The sequence below is a fragment of the Aspergillus niger genome (genome assembly GCF_000002855.4).
Source record: "Aspergillus niger supercontig An12".
NCBI classification, from domain to species: Eukaryota; Fungi; Ascomycota; class Eurotiomycetes; order Eurotiales; family Aspergillaceae; genus Aspergillus; species Aspergillus niger.
In genome coordinates, this window is record NT_166527.1 from 522022 (window position 1) to 535345 (window position 13324).

General features: G+C 52.0%; 5 protein-coding genes across 5 annotated transcripts; 2 read left to right on the top strand and 3 right to left on the bottom strand.

The window, feature by feature from the left end:
* Positions 1 to 565: 565 nt before the first annotated feature.
* Positions 566 to 6854, top strand: An12g01990 (uncharacterized protein; the record flags this gene model as incomplete). The annotated part of the gene is made up of 4 exons (XM_001395248.1): positions 566 to 5729; positions 5773 to 6255; positions 6301 to 6416; positions 6462 to 6854. 4 exons carry the CDS (start codon positions 566 to 568, stop codon positions 6852 to 6854), a joined length of 6156 nt encoding a protein of 2051 aa, XP_001395285.1.
* Positions 6855 to 6891: 37 nt separating this feature from the next.
* Positions 6892 to 8452, bottom strand: An12g02000 (uncharacterized protein; the record flags this gene model as incomplete). The annotated part of the gene is given in 3 exon segments (XM_059750719.1): positions 6892 to 7688; positions 7751 to 7992; positions 8107 to 8452. Coding segments are annotated over 3 exon segments (1385 nt in total), but the record flags the coding sequence as incomplete, so codon positions are not given.
* Positions 8453 to 8648: 196 nt separating this feature from the next.
* On the top strand, positions 8649 to 9603 carry An12g02010 (uncharacterized protein; the record flags this gene model as incomplete). Its single annotated transcript, XM_059750720.1, has 4 exons — positions 8649 to 8848; positions 8948 to 9017; positions 9391 to 9516; positions 9556 to 9603. 4 exons carry the CDS (start codon positions 8649 to 8651, stop codon positions 9601 to 9603), a joined length of 444 nt encoding a protein of 147 aa, XP_059605538.1.
* A 306-nt stretch (positions 9604 to 9909) lies between these two features.
* On the bottom strand, positions 9910 to 11310 carry An12g02020 (uncharacterized protein; the record flags this gene model as incomplete). Its single annotated transcript, XM_059750721.1, has 1 exon — positions 9910 to 11310. One exon carries the CDS (start codon positions 11308 to 11310, stop codon positions 9910 to 9912), a length of 1401 nt encoding a protein of 466 aa, XP_059605539.1.
* Positions 11311 to 11747: 437 nt separating this feature from the next.
* Positions 11748 to 13196, bottom strand: An12g02030 (uncharacterized protein; the record flags this gene model as incomplete). The annotated part of the gene is made up of 6 exons (XM_059750722.1): positions 11748 to 11993; positions 12144 to 12261; positions 12337 to 12637; positions 12742 to 12890; positions 12980 to 13095; positions 13143 to 13196. The coding sequence occupies 6 exons, from the start codon at positions 13194 to 13196 to the stop codon at positions 11748 to 11750; spliced, it is 984 nt and encodes a 327-aa protein (XP_059605540.1).
* Positions 13197 to 13324: the final 128 nt, after the last annotated feature.

The window sequence follows — 13324 nt, forward strand, 5'->3', positions numbered from 1 at the left end:
CTACCGAGTGATCTAGATCTAAGTATAGGAAAACTACCCCGGATGACCGCACTTTATGTACGTCCACATCTAGGCTGCTAGATGTTGAGCTGAAAATGCCAGGTCCTCAGGCATCTTTTCTACTGGAATTGATTTCCAACCAGTAACAGGGAATATGAGGTGATAGAAGCCTCCGGGTGCCTAGACACTAAAACTCCGTCCGCAAAACTCCGGGGAGTGTAGGTGTGGGTATAGGGCTGGGCCTGGCCAAACTCCGGCCAGGCAGAAAGGTTTCAATAAGATCATGCAGAAGGAAGTGAGCTGTTTCCCGTCGTTGGCTACCCCGGATTAGCAATGCATCTACACGCTAGTGGAAAATATTGCCGGGGAAGGAATTTGACCCCATATCGCGATCTCGGACTGACCAGGAGCGTCGTTGACAAGCAAAGGAATGAACTAGTGTGCGCTGTACGGAATTCTTCCACCGATTCGAGAGTGATGAATCAACGTGTGGACCATGATAAGCTCCACGATGAATTACTGAAGATTAATAACTGGCAGTATCTTGCAAAATAGCGGGGTCGGCATGGCTCTTGAGATTTCTTCTTCCGGAGTGGCATGCCCAGCCCCGACAGATGCCATGTGTGCTACTCTCTCGCCCTCGACTCCAGTGTCTGAAGCATCCTCTCCCTCTCGTTCTCTCACTGTTGACCTTTCTTTCGACCTTTCAGGCAGCAAGCTAGTTTTACCGATTCCTATCAGGCACTTCCAATGCCTGCAGTCATATAGAACGGCGTTCATATTGCATTTATCTTCGATATCTGACAGCAATGCATTCCAGGAGCCATCACTTCTATGCTTGGCTTTCATCGAATTTCTTCTCGCTCGAGAAGGTTTCTCCAGAGATTCGGTAGCGGCTGTATTGCGAGCATTTGAGACTGAATTTTTGCACGGCGATAACAACATACATTGCCTCATCACGGAGTTGACTACGGTCGCTAGCGAAAGGCAGAAGTGGTTAAGGATATATTACGACGCTGTTGAGGCCAGTGATGATTTAACACTTGCACCCTCGCTCACCTCATTCCGGCGCAGTGCTTTATTTGACCATGTGCAGGCTGGTGAGTTTCGCTTAATGGCTGTATTTGGTGGCCAGGGCGAGGCAAGTCGAACATGTGTGCAAGAGTTGGCAGACCTATACGCAACATATAGGTCTTTAGTAAGGTCCTTTATCGAGCAGTCTGCTACTTTGCTTTCCGAGCTTTCTAGGCTTCCAGATTCCTGGTTCTCCCGCCGTGGAAAGTCATTGGACTTGATGTCGTGGATCAGCGACGCATCTACTATCCCGGAATGTGAATACATGGCCCAGGCGCCGATCAGTGTCCCGGTTATTGGGCTGCTGAGCCTGGCACGATATATGGTGACCTGCCGGGTTCTGCACATGCACCCGGGCCAGCTACGTGGGTCGCTTTCTGCGACTACCGGACACTCACAAGGTTTATTAGCATCAACAGTCATATCCATGTCTGATTCCTGGGATACATTCAGTGCCAACTCTCATTTTGCAGTCGAAGCTCTATTTTGGCTAGGAGTTGAATGCCATCAAACTGCACCTAATAGCTCTTCACGACTGAGCGCGTCCGCCTCGAGTGAGACCAATGCTGTGCCATCATATATGCTTGGTGTCCGCAGTGTTTCCAGAGACCAGCTGGAGTGTATACTAGGCCGCTTGAACAGAACGTTACCGCCAAATGAGAAAGTTCAAATAGCCTTAGCCAATGGGCGGGACAATTTTGTGGTGGCAGGGCCAATTGTGTCCTTGGTCCATATGGATAGTCAGCTCAAGAGCATGAAACGATCCGAAACAGATACTAGTCGGGTTCCCTTCAGCAGCCGAAAGCCCGCTATTCAACATGGATTTCTCCCAATTAGTGCACCATTTCATACCGAATACCTTGCTAAAGCTGTAACAGCCCTGAAGTTGCGGTTTGCAAGACAATACATCAAGCCAGAGCAACTGAAAATTCCCGTCTACCACACGTCCACTGGAGAGGACTTGCGGAAGGGTTGCAAAAATATACTGCACGCTATTTTCGATGCGATTGCTCGGGAGAATTGCGATTGGCCGGTAGCTTTATCTGGACCCTCACGGACAGGTGACGGATGCATTTCCCCATCGCATATCATTGTTTTCGATCGCGGTGGACTCGGGTCAATGGTCCAAAAGATTGTGGATGGTAGCGGTGTTCGCGTTATTCAAGGCGGCGATCTCGATTCTCGCGACCCTGATATAGGTACCATGCGAGATTTGTTCTCTTTGCGCCTGCTCGACTCATCGACGAGGCCTCTGAGCTGGGTGCAACAGTTTCAACCGCGTCTGATCGCAGATTGCTTAGAGACCCGGATTTCGAGATTGCTGGGCACCCCTCCGGTGATTGTAGGTGGCATGACACCGACTACTGTTCATTGGGACTTCGTTTCCGCCATTATGAATGCTGGATATCATGCAGAACTCGCTGGGGGTGGCTACAGGAACAGCTCCGACATGACCACCGCAATCAATGATCTTGTTGCACATATCCCCCCAGGTCGAGGTATCACTTGCAATATTATATATGCTAACCCCCAAGCCATGCGCTGGCAAATAGCCTTGCTACGTCGACTATCCCATAACCGCGTCCCTATCGACGGTATAACCATTGGGGCTGGAGTTCCTTCTTTAGAGGTAGCATCCCAGTATATTCGAACTTTAGGTATGCGCCATATTGGCTTCAAGCCAGGATCGGTGTCAAGTATCCGACGGGTGATTGACATTTCCAAGGCACATCCTGACTTTCCAATTATATTACAATGGACAGGTGGGCGTGGCGGAGGCCATCACTCTTTCGAGGATTTCCACGCCCCAATACTTAGTACTTACGGGACTATTCGACAGCAGCGGAATATATATCTAGTAGCTGGAAGTGGTTTTGGCAATAGCGATAGTATATACCCTTACATAACCGGGCAATGGTCACTACCGTTCGGATACCCCTGCATGCCCTTTGATGGTGTGCTACTGGGAAGTCGTTTGACGGTAGCTCGGGAAGCACACACTTCATCGGCTGTGAGGGAAATCATCTTCAGGACGCCTGGTGTTCCTGACTGGGAATGGGAGAAAACGTACTCTGGACCCGCTGGTGGGGTAATCACGGTACAGTCAGAGATGAGCGAACCCATCCACAAGATTGCAACCAAGGGTGTCAGGTTATGGGCAGACATGGACCGAACCGTTTTCTGTTTGCCTCGAAAAGACCGGGCTGCATACCTGCAAAAGCATCGGACTTCGATAATACAGCGCTTGACCACGGAATTTGCCAAGCCGTGGTTTGGCTGCAACAGTTTGGGTAACATTGTCAACCTGGATGACATGACTTACACTGAAGTGTTGGGTCGTATGGTAGAGTTGATGTATGTCAAGCACCAGAGACGGTGGATTGACCCATCATATGTTGGCTTCACCATGGCCATGGCCACTCGAGCATTAGAGCGCCTACTTCGTGTTGATACCCTCGACTCGGACCTCGCTCAGTCGGTTCTTTCCGAAAATCCGATGCAGTTTCTCAACGGCTTTGCCGCCGCATGTCCTAGTGCTTCCGAGGAGATTATAAATCCAGAGGACGTTTCCTTCTTTCTGATGAGGAGTAAAATGCCAGACCGGAAGCCAGTCAATTTCATACCTGCCCTAAATGATGATTTCGAGTTCTATTTCAAGAAAGACTCGCTTTGGCAGGCAGAGGATATTGATGCTGTTGTGGACCAAGATGCTGAACGAGTCTGCATCCTACAGGGCCCGGTGGCAGCTCAATACTCCGTTAGGCATGATGAGTCGGCAAAGGAGATTCTTGACACCATTATCAGTGGCCTTATTGAACGTATGCAGCGTGATGTCAGTACCGACAGCTCTTCGCCTAGCTTGGGCAGTGGGCTGGTCACCCCGGAGTCTTGGTCCTCAATATCGGGTGCCAAGGACATTGGTATGGAGGAGCTCGCACTCTCATCCACAGCGGCCTCAGAGACTGATGAAGGTTCCCTCTCAGTGGTTGCCACCATTGGCACAGGGCGAAATTGGCCTCCGTGGCTACGGGCCATTTTCGAAGCCAAGGTCATCTCTCGGAATCGACGTCGCCAGAATAATCCATTTCAGCAGTTCATCGCATCATACCCTGCCACGAAAGTTCGATACGATGCTAACCATTCAGAGGCGTGTGTGACAGTTCATGATGCGTGTGGAGCTACTTCTCTCATGAAAGTGTCATGTCTAGACGGTGTCGAGATTAAAGTGGAACTCTGTCCTCCTCAAGTCTCTGATCCACTTGAATTGACGTACCTAATTCATCCCAGTGACATCCCGTTCTCGATTACTGAGGTCACCTCGAAGCGGAATGCGCGCGTGAGGACCTTTTATAAAAAGCTTTGGCTACAGGAAAAATCTGACACCGGCATACAAGAGACTTACTACGGTCGCGAGATGGTTCTCACGCGCGACCTGCTGGATGATCTGATTGCCGCCGTGGGTCCGGCATTTCCGGATTCCCGGCTCATCAAAACGAGCTCGGATTTCCTGCCAATCAGCGCTGGGATAATAATTGCATGGGAGGTTATCACCAAACCTTTGGTAACTGGAGAGATCGATGGTGATTTGTTGCATCTGGTGCACCGTTCTAATACATTCGAGTACTGTGCCAGTGCGGGTACATTATGTGTTGGCGATGGTGTCAGCTGTCGGTCGCGGGTGCAAGCTGTGTATGTGGAGGATGCAGGCAAAGTGGTTGTTGTTGAAGCCCAGATATTTCGATCGGGAAAAGAGGTCATGAAGATCACTTCTACGTTCTTGTATCGAGGTTCACTCCGCTCAGAGTCGACATTCAGACGGGGGCGATCGCAATGGGTACTCCGCCTCGAATCGAACTTGGAAGAAACGGTCCTGCGGAGTCGCCCGTGGTTTCACCTGCACGATACTGCTACAGCCCTTGTTGGTAGAGATCTTGTCATCAGTATAGAGACGCATGAAGTGGACAAGGAGAGTGGCTTCAAGAGTCTTCGTGTGACCGGCACCGCATTCCTACAGAATGGTGGTCGCCTTGGTCAAGAGGTAGGATTTGTTGACTTTGAATGCGCTCATTGTGTTGGCAATCCAGTGCTGCAATTTTTCGAGCGCAAAGGAGGTCCTCTTAGTAGGCAAACGATGCTACAGAAACCAGGGTGGAATGGTCCCTCGTCGATCGACGTCCAAATGCCAGTCAGTAACCAGGCATACGCTGAGATATCCACGGATTTTAACCCGATACATGTGTCAACCATTTTTGCTTCTTTGGCAGATCTCCCGGGCACGGTATGCCATGGAATGAGTACCTCGGCAGTTGCGGTAGCGGCATTGGAGCATCTAGCTCTCGAAGGCGATCGCTCGCGTCTCCGACAATTTACAGCAAAGTTCACCGGGATGGTTATGCCATTAGAAAAGCTGGTGGTACAAATACAGCATACCGGAATGATTGATGGGCGCATGCAATTAACAGTTGATGTTGTCCGGAAAGACAGCCAAGAAAAGGTGCTCGAAGCAGAAGCCGTTATTGACCAGCCTGCAACCGCTTATCTCTTCACTGGCCAAGGCAGCCAGAGCAAGGGAATGGGAATGGATCTGTACCAGTCAAGTCCGGTGGCCAAATCTCTGTGGGATGAAATTGATGCGCAACTGTATGCGTCGTATGGTACGTGAACCTGCCAAAAGGCGGCAATCGCTCACAGAAATAGGTTGGTCTGTGTTGGACATTGTTAAGAATAATCCGAAGTCGGTAACTGTTCACTTTGGAGGCAAGCGAGGCCGCCAGATCCGAAAGAACTATCTCGCCATTACTACGGAAACGGTGCGGGCCGATGGATCCCGTGTCGAGACTCCTGTTCTGCAGGGTCTCAGTCCATGCTCACCATCTTACACATTTACTGACTCACGGGGACTGCTATACTCCACCCAGTTTGCTCAACCGGCAATTTTGCTATTCGAAGCGGCGGCAGTAGCCGACCTGCGTAGCAAGGGCTATGTATCGCCGGATGCAATGTATGCTGGCCATTCTTTGGGAGAGTTCGGGGCTTTGTCGGCGCTGTCGGCTTCGATTCCCATGGGAGCCCTGGCCGAGTTGGCGTTTTACCGGGGACTCATGATGCAGGCGTCTGTGGCAGGAGGAAACGGGAACGCGTACGGAATGGTGGCGGTCAATCCTAAACGCGTGGGACCATGTAAGTGACACCGAGGCTGGGTTGGGCATGCAGCTGACTGGCCAGTCTTTGATGAAGCAGGTTTGAGTAGGCTGGTGCAAGCGATCGGTCTGGCTAGTGAGGAGCTTCTGGAGGTAGTCAACTATAACATCGAGGGTGAGCAATATGTATGTTCAGGGACGGTGAGTATTTGAGTATCCTTTGCATGTGAGGTGCTAATGTGTTAGGTTACAAATCTCTGGGTGCTTGGGCGGCTGCTAGACTACATTGGAGAGTCTGATGGACCGGAGCTTGAATATGACAGTGTCATCCTTCAGCTACTCTCTGATGCAAAAGCACTATCGCCACCGATCCAGCTTCGGCGAGGGCGAGCCACAATTCCACTAGAAGGCATCGACGTGCCCTTTCACTCGAGCCACCTGCGGTCCACAGTGGACCGGTTCCGACAGTGCTTGCTCCGGCCGGGGTTCCTGGAGGGACATGTGGACTTGGAGGCACTGCGACGGTACATACCCAATGTGATGGCGCGACCATTTTCGGTGGATGAGGAATATATTCGGGAGGCATACGAGCGGACGCGCAGTCCCGTCTTAAGGGAGATCTTAGGAAAGAGTGTGTAAAAAGATACCCTAGAAGTTCAATCACTGTATTGGCTAGCTAGTTCCACAAACACCATCGATATTGTCTTCCCACTTCTGCCACCATGGCCTCTACATCAAAATGCCACACCCGATAACTCCTCTTTTTTATATCTGCAAACGCACGATCCATATCTGCCCCAACATCCTCACTCATCCACTCATACGTCCATCCCACCTCGCGACTACTCCTCACCAACCACTGCGACCGCTCATACCTGACCCTCGAATACGCCCGCACCGCTGCCTCCAACGCCACATTCACCTCCGTCCCGCGATCCACATCCTCCCTTGCCCTCTTAATAGCCGTAACCAGCGCCAATGCATCCTCCACCCCCATCCCCGCCCCGGCCCCATGATGCGGCGACGACGCATGCGCCGCATCCCCTACCAGAGCTACTCTTCCCTCCGCATACCGCGGCACCGGACTATCAAAAGTATCAAACACAGCCCACTTATCCAGCTCCTCAGGCAGCAGATCAATCACGGCGCGCACAAACGGGCCCCATTCCTTGAACGCTTCCACGACTTCACTCTTCCTCGCTGGCGCGGTCATTCCGGCGTGCGTCCAGTCATTCGGGTCTTGCACGAACGCAACGACATTCATGAGCTGCTGCTTCGCGACGGGGAAGTGGAGCACGTGTGCGCGCGGTCCGCAGTGCATGTGTTGGCGGAGAGCGCGGTAGCGGCCTAGCTTTTTGATTGCCGTGGCCATGGGGACCAGGCCCCGGAAGGCGAATTGGTGGGTGTATTGTGGTTTGCTCTGGGGGTAGAGGTGGGTGCGAATGAGGGATTTGATGCCGTCGCAGGCGAGGACTGATCACTTATTAGCATCTTGTTTAAGAAAGACTTAGAAATTTGGATGAAGATACACTTACCAAGATCACACTCCACCCTCCCTCCATCACTAAACCCCAACTGAATCCTCCCCGAAGGGAGATACTCATACCCCTCCACCCGCTTACTATACTCCACTGCTCCCTCAGGCATGAGTTTCATCACTTCTTCCAGGAACTGGCCCCGGTGGCAACCTTCGAAGCGGCGTGGGCCGGCATACAATTTGTAGACTTTCCCGGAGACATACACACCTTCGCCCCCATTGTCATCTTTATCTTCATCTCTACTATCAGATTCATCATTAACTCTATCACTACCTCCCCCCCTAACATCCACACCAATTCCCCCCTCCGCATCCCCTTTCGACGTCGTCCCCCAACAATCACCCTCCGTATACGTCCTAAACCCATCCACAAACCGCATACAGTAATCTGGATCCTCTGGTTCGCCGTTAAGTGTCGCTACGCGGGCCACACACTCCGCGATGCGGGGGTCCATGAGCGCCATGCATTTCCGCGCGCAGGTCGTGAAGCCGATTCCGGCGCCGAGTTCGTGCGCGGTGGGGGATTGTTCATAGATTTTTATGCTGAGGGTTGTGCTTCTTTGGCCTTCGTTGGTAGATTGAGGGTCTTTGGTGGTGTTGGGGATGGGGATGTTGAGGAGGCCTAGGGCCAGGAGGGTCCCGATTAGGCCGGAGCCATTATGGCGATTTCTATTTTGATGGGGCTGGTATTGGTGGACATGGTGGTTTGATGATTGTGGTTGGTGTATCTTGTTGGGTTGGTTTTGATTGTATGGGGTTGGTTATTGTCTACTAACTAGCTAGCTAGATAATTCCTATGCATTTTTGATAGTATCTAACAACAGTGGATAGTAGCAAGTGATGATGCTCGGCTGGGTTAAGCATCCCCCATCCTGGTCCTAGCTAAAACTAGTGCAATGACAGGACAACTTGGTGGTGACACAATATGTATGTACCCCAGGAACTACCCACACCATGAAACTGCTGAACTGGACCAGGACCAGCATCGTACCTTTTTGTACTACGTGACACAGTCCGTAATTCCGTCTTCCGTGCGTTGCACAAGAACTAGAACACAATCCAGGATCTCTTTCCCGGAGAAAGGAATATCTTGCTGGTCGGGATAATTTTTAGTGTATCATAGTCGGGTTTCGAATGCCTCCATCCCCTTGGTTTAGGAGTACTGTGTATTTTCTTCTGCTGGTTATGGTTATAGTCAAGCTTGTGGTTGTGGTACACAGTGCAGTGAAATTCTGAACCGAAGCGCGAAGATTCTCCGCGAGTCGGTAGGGCGGGAAATATATTCCGGATCAACGTAGTCTACGAACACCACTACGATGTGGTGTTATGCATTGATGAGTGATTTGATTTCCACATGAAACCTGTTTCACCATGATCCATGTCTGTCACACCTGTTCCTTTTCTTGTCGGTGTTGCACAAATGCACTCCTGAAGGATATCATTGTGTTCTCGTGGTGGTGTACTGTGTTGTGTTGGTCCGGTCCGGGCCGTACGGACGGGCGGCGGATCAATAAACCAAGGATGGACGGGCGGAGAGACGGGACGATGAAACGGCGTTTAGATTTCTGCAAAATGCTTAGTTGATATCTGGGTAGGTATTGCTTGGGGGTTTAATTCTCCGGAAGTCGCCGCTGGAAGGGAGGTAGTTACACTGTGTGTTTGGTAGATGGTTATACATGTGTTGGGGGAATTGAATGCGGGAGTTTGGTTGACGGGTCGGGGATTTCTAACTGTTGTTGGAGTAGGACTGATGGAATAGGACAGGTCAGATAGATGCGCAGTGCAGGGCAGAGCTTGGAGTAGGGGGTGAACCGTGCTTCTGCTGCTGGATTTCCGATTTACGGAATTTAGGGGAGCATGGAAGTGGGAATGGTGGGGGTTGAGGTGCATGTTGCATGTTGCAGGTGGAGTGTGAGGTGTCATATTTGGTATGGGCAGTTTAATTGTACTTCACAGAGGATGGGGGTGATAGTTGAGAAGAGGCAGCGATGAATGTTGGACGAAGGAGGCAACGGTGATGGATGGGGGAGTGAGATAGTTCACACTATTGAAGGGTTATCTTCAATAGAGTTGTTATCTACGACTAACTTCAACTACTACATTCAATAACCAGTCATATCTATATCGTTATCATTATCACGAAAGGATACTGTCTATCTACCCAACATACTCCACCCACTCCCTCCACCGCTCATCCTCCCTCAACCCCTCCATCTCCCATCCATCCAAACACAGCAATACCTCAATCCCCGTTTCTTGACGAGTGTCCTCATCTCCAACACTACCATACCAATCCCCAGCTGGTCCTATATAGCAACCGCCCGGCAGCACTCCCCCTCCCGGGCGACGGACTCCCTCGCACCGTCCCAGTGCACCCCCCAACCCCAACCGATCATAGTCCACATGAGCTATACTGGAACAACTCAAGTCCGTAGCCGGCTGAAACGCACCGCCGCTGTAGGCAATCTTGCTCTTATCTGGCTGCCGAGCCAGAAACGTAGCGTAGTCGCGCACCGCATCCAGCGTACGTAGCTCGGCAACTTGATCCCGAAGCTTCGTAGCCAGCGTAGCCAGCGGCAGGGAGGTGATCTCGCCCAGCGGCAGACGGAGGGTGGCGGTGCGGATCATGTGTCCCATGTAGGCTGGGGTGAGGTGCAAAGTACGGCGAAGGTCCATGGCGCGGGAGATTTTGGAGACAGAAGTAGCAGAGAGGGGGGTAGGGGAGTGGTGGAGACGAGTGAGTGTTAGTCGTTGCCAGATAAATGCCGTGAGGGCATCGTTCGGAGTGATCTTCCCAGGGGTGTGTGACGGGGAGGCCGAGGCCTTGGCGTAGATCGCCTCGACGGCCCGTCTGGACAAGTGAAAATAAGCCCATTGGAAGGTGGGGAACAACGCTGTCAGGTTAGGGGGGATCTTCGGGATGAACGAAGGGAGGTACTCGCAGTAGTCGAAGCGGAGGGGCTGGCTGTCATCCAGCAGAGGAATCAGGTTCCGGCGGTCCAGATTGCCCTCGGTGACCTCGGCCTTTGGAATCGGCTCGCCCCGCGTGAGACGGGCCAGTAGCGAGGCAATTTGGAAGATGCAACTGGCGTCGATGATGTTATGCTGCGCGGCTACGGTGAGCAGGAATCCTCCATTCAGGACGTTGGCTTGAATCTCTAGCACGGGGGCGGGTTCAGTGTCAGGGTAGGGGTTGGGGAAGACCGGGTGGGGAGGGGAGAAGTGGGTGCTGGGCATTTGATTGAAGGGGAAGTGCGCCGTTCGTAGTGAGTTATAGCTGGGGATTTGGGGATCGCAGCGATGGTCGACATAGCGGATGATGGGGGATTTGCGAACTGGATAAGAAACAACTTGGTAGGCACCGGATGAGGTGGGGGAGGCACCCGTGTTGATGACCTGGCCAGCCAGAATGGGGAACAGGGTTAGCAACCGCTGCACGGCGGGTTCCAGGTCAATGGTGGGAGTGGTGGTATGGGAGGCGAGCTGGAAACAGAGGATGGCGTGGGTGTAAGACTGAAGGAGGGGCAATTGGCCCAGAATGTCTTGAGTGTGAGCCATTTGTCAGTCGAGATGAGAGGGTGATTGCCAGATTGATTGCTCTTGATGACGGTGATGATAGGGTTGATGTAAAAAGCCGGCTGTCAGTGGTGGATCGCCATCGCGACCACGCTTGTATAAATAATGCATAAAACACCAGGAATAAGAGAACTCACTGGTCACTGGCAAGTTTCACGAACCGGCAACCAGTTTCACAGTCAGATGGCCGGTGCCAGGCCAGTTTGGTTCTGAATTCCATCCAGCATGGCAGCTGTAGGGACGGTCAACCCACATGCACAACAGAGCGATCCATTGCACAGTGCGCATTGTCCCTTTCTTCTCTGTACTTTTACCTCTTCTGGTATCATTATTCCTCGTCTAATTGCCCTCCGTGACATGGTGGCATTTTCCGCTGAAGGATCCACCATTTTGGCGCCAGTATCGGCCCGTCCGAATTATCAAAAAGCAAGCATCAATAGTGGCTCCATTTTGCAGGCGATCCCCAGCTGGTGATCCACGGACTGATCGATCTCGGCCCGATTTGACTGTTTTCCTTCCTCAATTACCCATTTGCAGTAATCCTGGCTCGGTCTGGAATTAGATGCCAGCCAGTTGGGACCAAATTGCAGGAGTGGTTCAATTGCAATGCAGCCAGCAGTGGATGGGATCCACGGGGGGGAAGAGAAAAGGAGACGCCACCAGCCCTGAATTGGTCACTAAACCCACAAACTTTGCAGGTTCTCTCAGCTTCCACCATCCACAACGCTAAAACCCACAGAAAATTAGCAGAAATTTAATATAATGCTCATTAATGCCAGACGACTCATCCGCTCGGATCTCGATTCTGTACATACGCCAATCAGGAGGGTGCCTTCCGACCGGCTGGCCCGAGCGGATCCGACTTTCTCTGATCTATCGGTGCGGATCCTGCCACTAGCGATGAACCAAAGCTCATCCCGACAGAACTTTCGCCTCCACTTATTGACAAAATCACCACGTATCCTGTCCTTATTTTCCGTGTGTCGCACAACTCGCTATTTTCTTCACGTCGGACGGTCCCTCACAGCTTTCTGGTGAACTGCAGCTGCCAGTCTGACACACGAATCACTGTGTGGTTTTCTACTGCATCCGGTGTGGTGGACAGCAGGTTGGCTAGTATTCTCCTGCTTTCTTCCTGCATCTTCTCTACTACTCGGTCCTTCCCTGCAATCAGCATCTCTCCTGCACAACCGGTGGGTCTGGCCCTGAACAATGGGCCCGGTACTTCTGCAGCTCGTGTGCAGTGGTCCCTGTGGCTGGCTGATTACCCATCCAGAAGCCTCGTAGTCGGAGATCACCTTGGAGAGGTCTGTTCCCACCGATATCATGATGTCGGTGGCTCCATTTTTTTTAATCGTGGATCCCCCGGGAAATAGGATGATTCTTCACTTCCCAAACTAGCAAGTCAATTACTCGTAGAGACAATAGTTTGGGGAACAGCAAGATCTGCTGCCAACTTCTGTCGTCCACTTCCTGTCACCCGGCGAGAAGCTGCTGTGCCTTGCTCACCCGATAGGAACCCGTCCAACTGACAACCAGACCGGATGTCAGGGTCTGTCTGCCTGCTTTCTTGGTTGGCTTATTGTTGGATGCGAGTTGCTTGCTGCACTGCAGGTCGCTGCAGCTGCAGGCCTGGCACTTAGTATCACACGATCGTACAGTAGATCCCCTCCATGGCGGGCCTCTGACCGTGCCTATGAGCTTAATAGACAAAAGCAAAGCAAGCCACGGTGGTTCCATTGCTGCATGTCCTGTCCACTGGGTCTTCTGCCGCTTGCTAATCGCTCGTCTCCATTTCCCTCCCCTCTCAGCACGCTATCGCGGGTCGATCCTCCTCGTTGGATCTTATCACGGCGGCGCCTGTTCATCACATAAGCTGCTGCTGCTGCTGCTGTTGCTCCTGGGTTGCTGCTCTGAGTTTTTACTGGTTTGTTGCCGCTGCAGCCTCGTTTTCCTACAGGCTATAAGTGCTCGGCCACACTTCCACCCCAGCCCC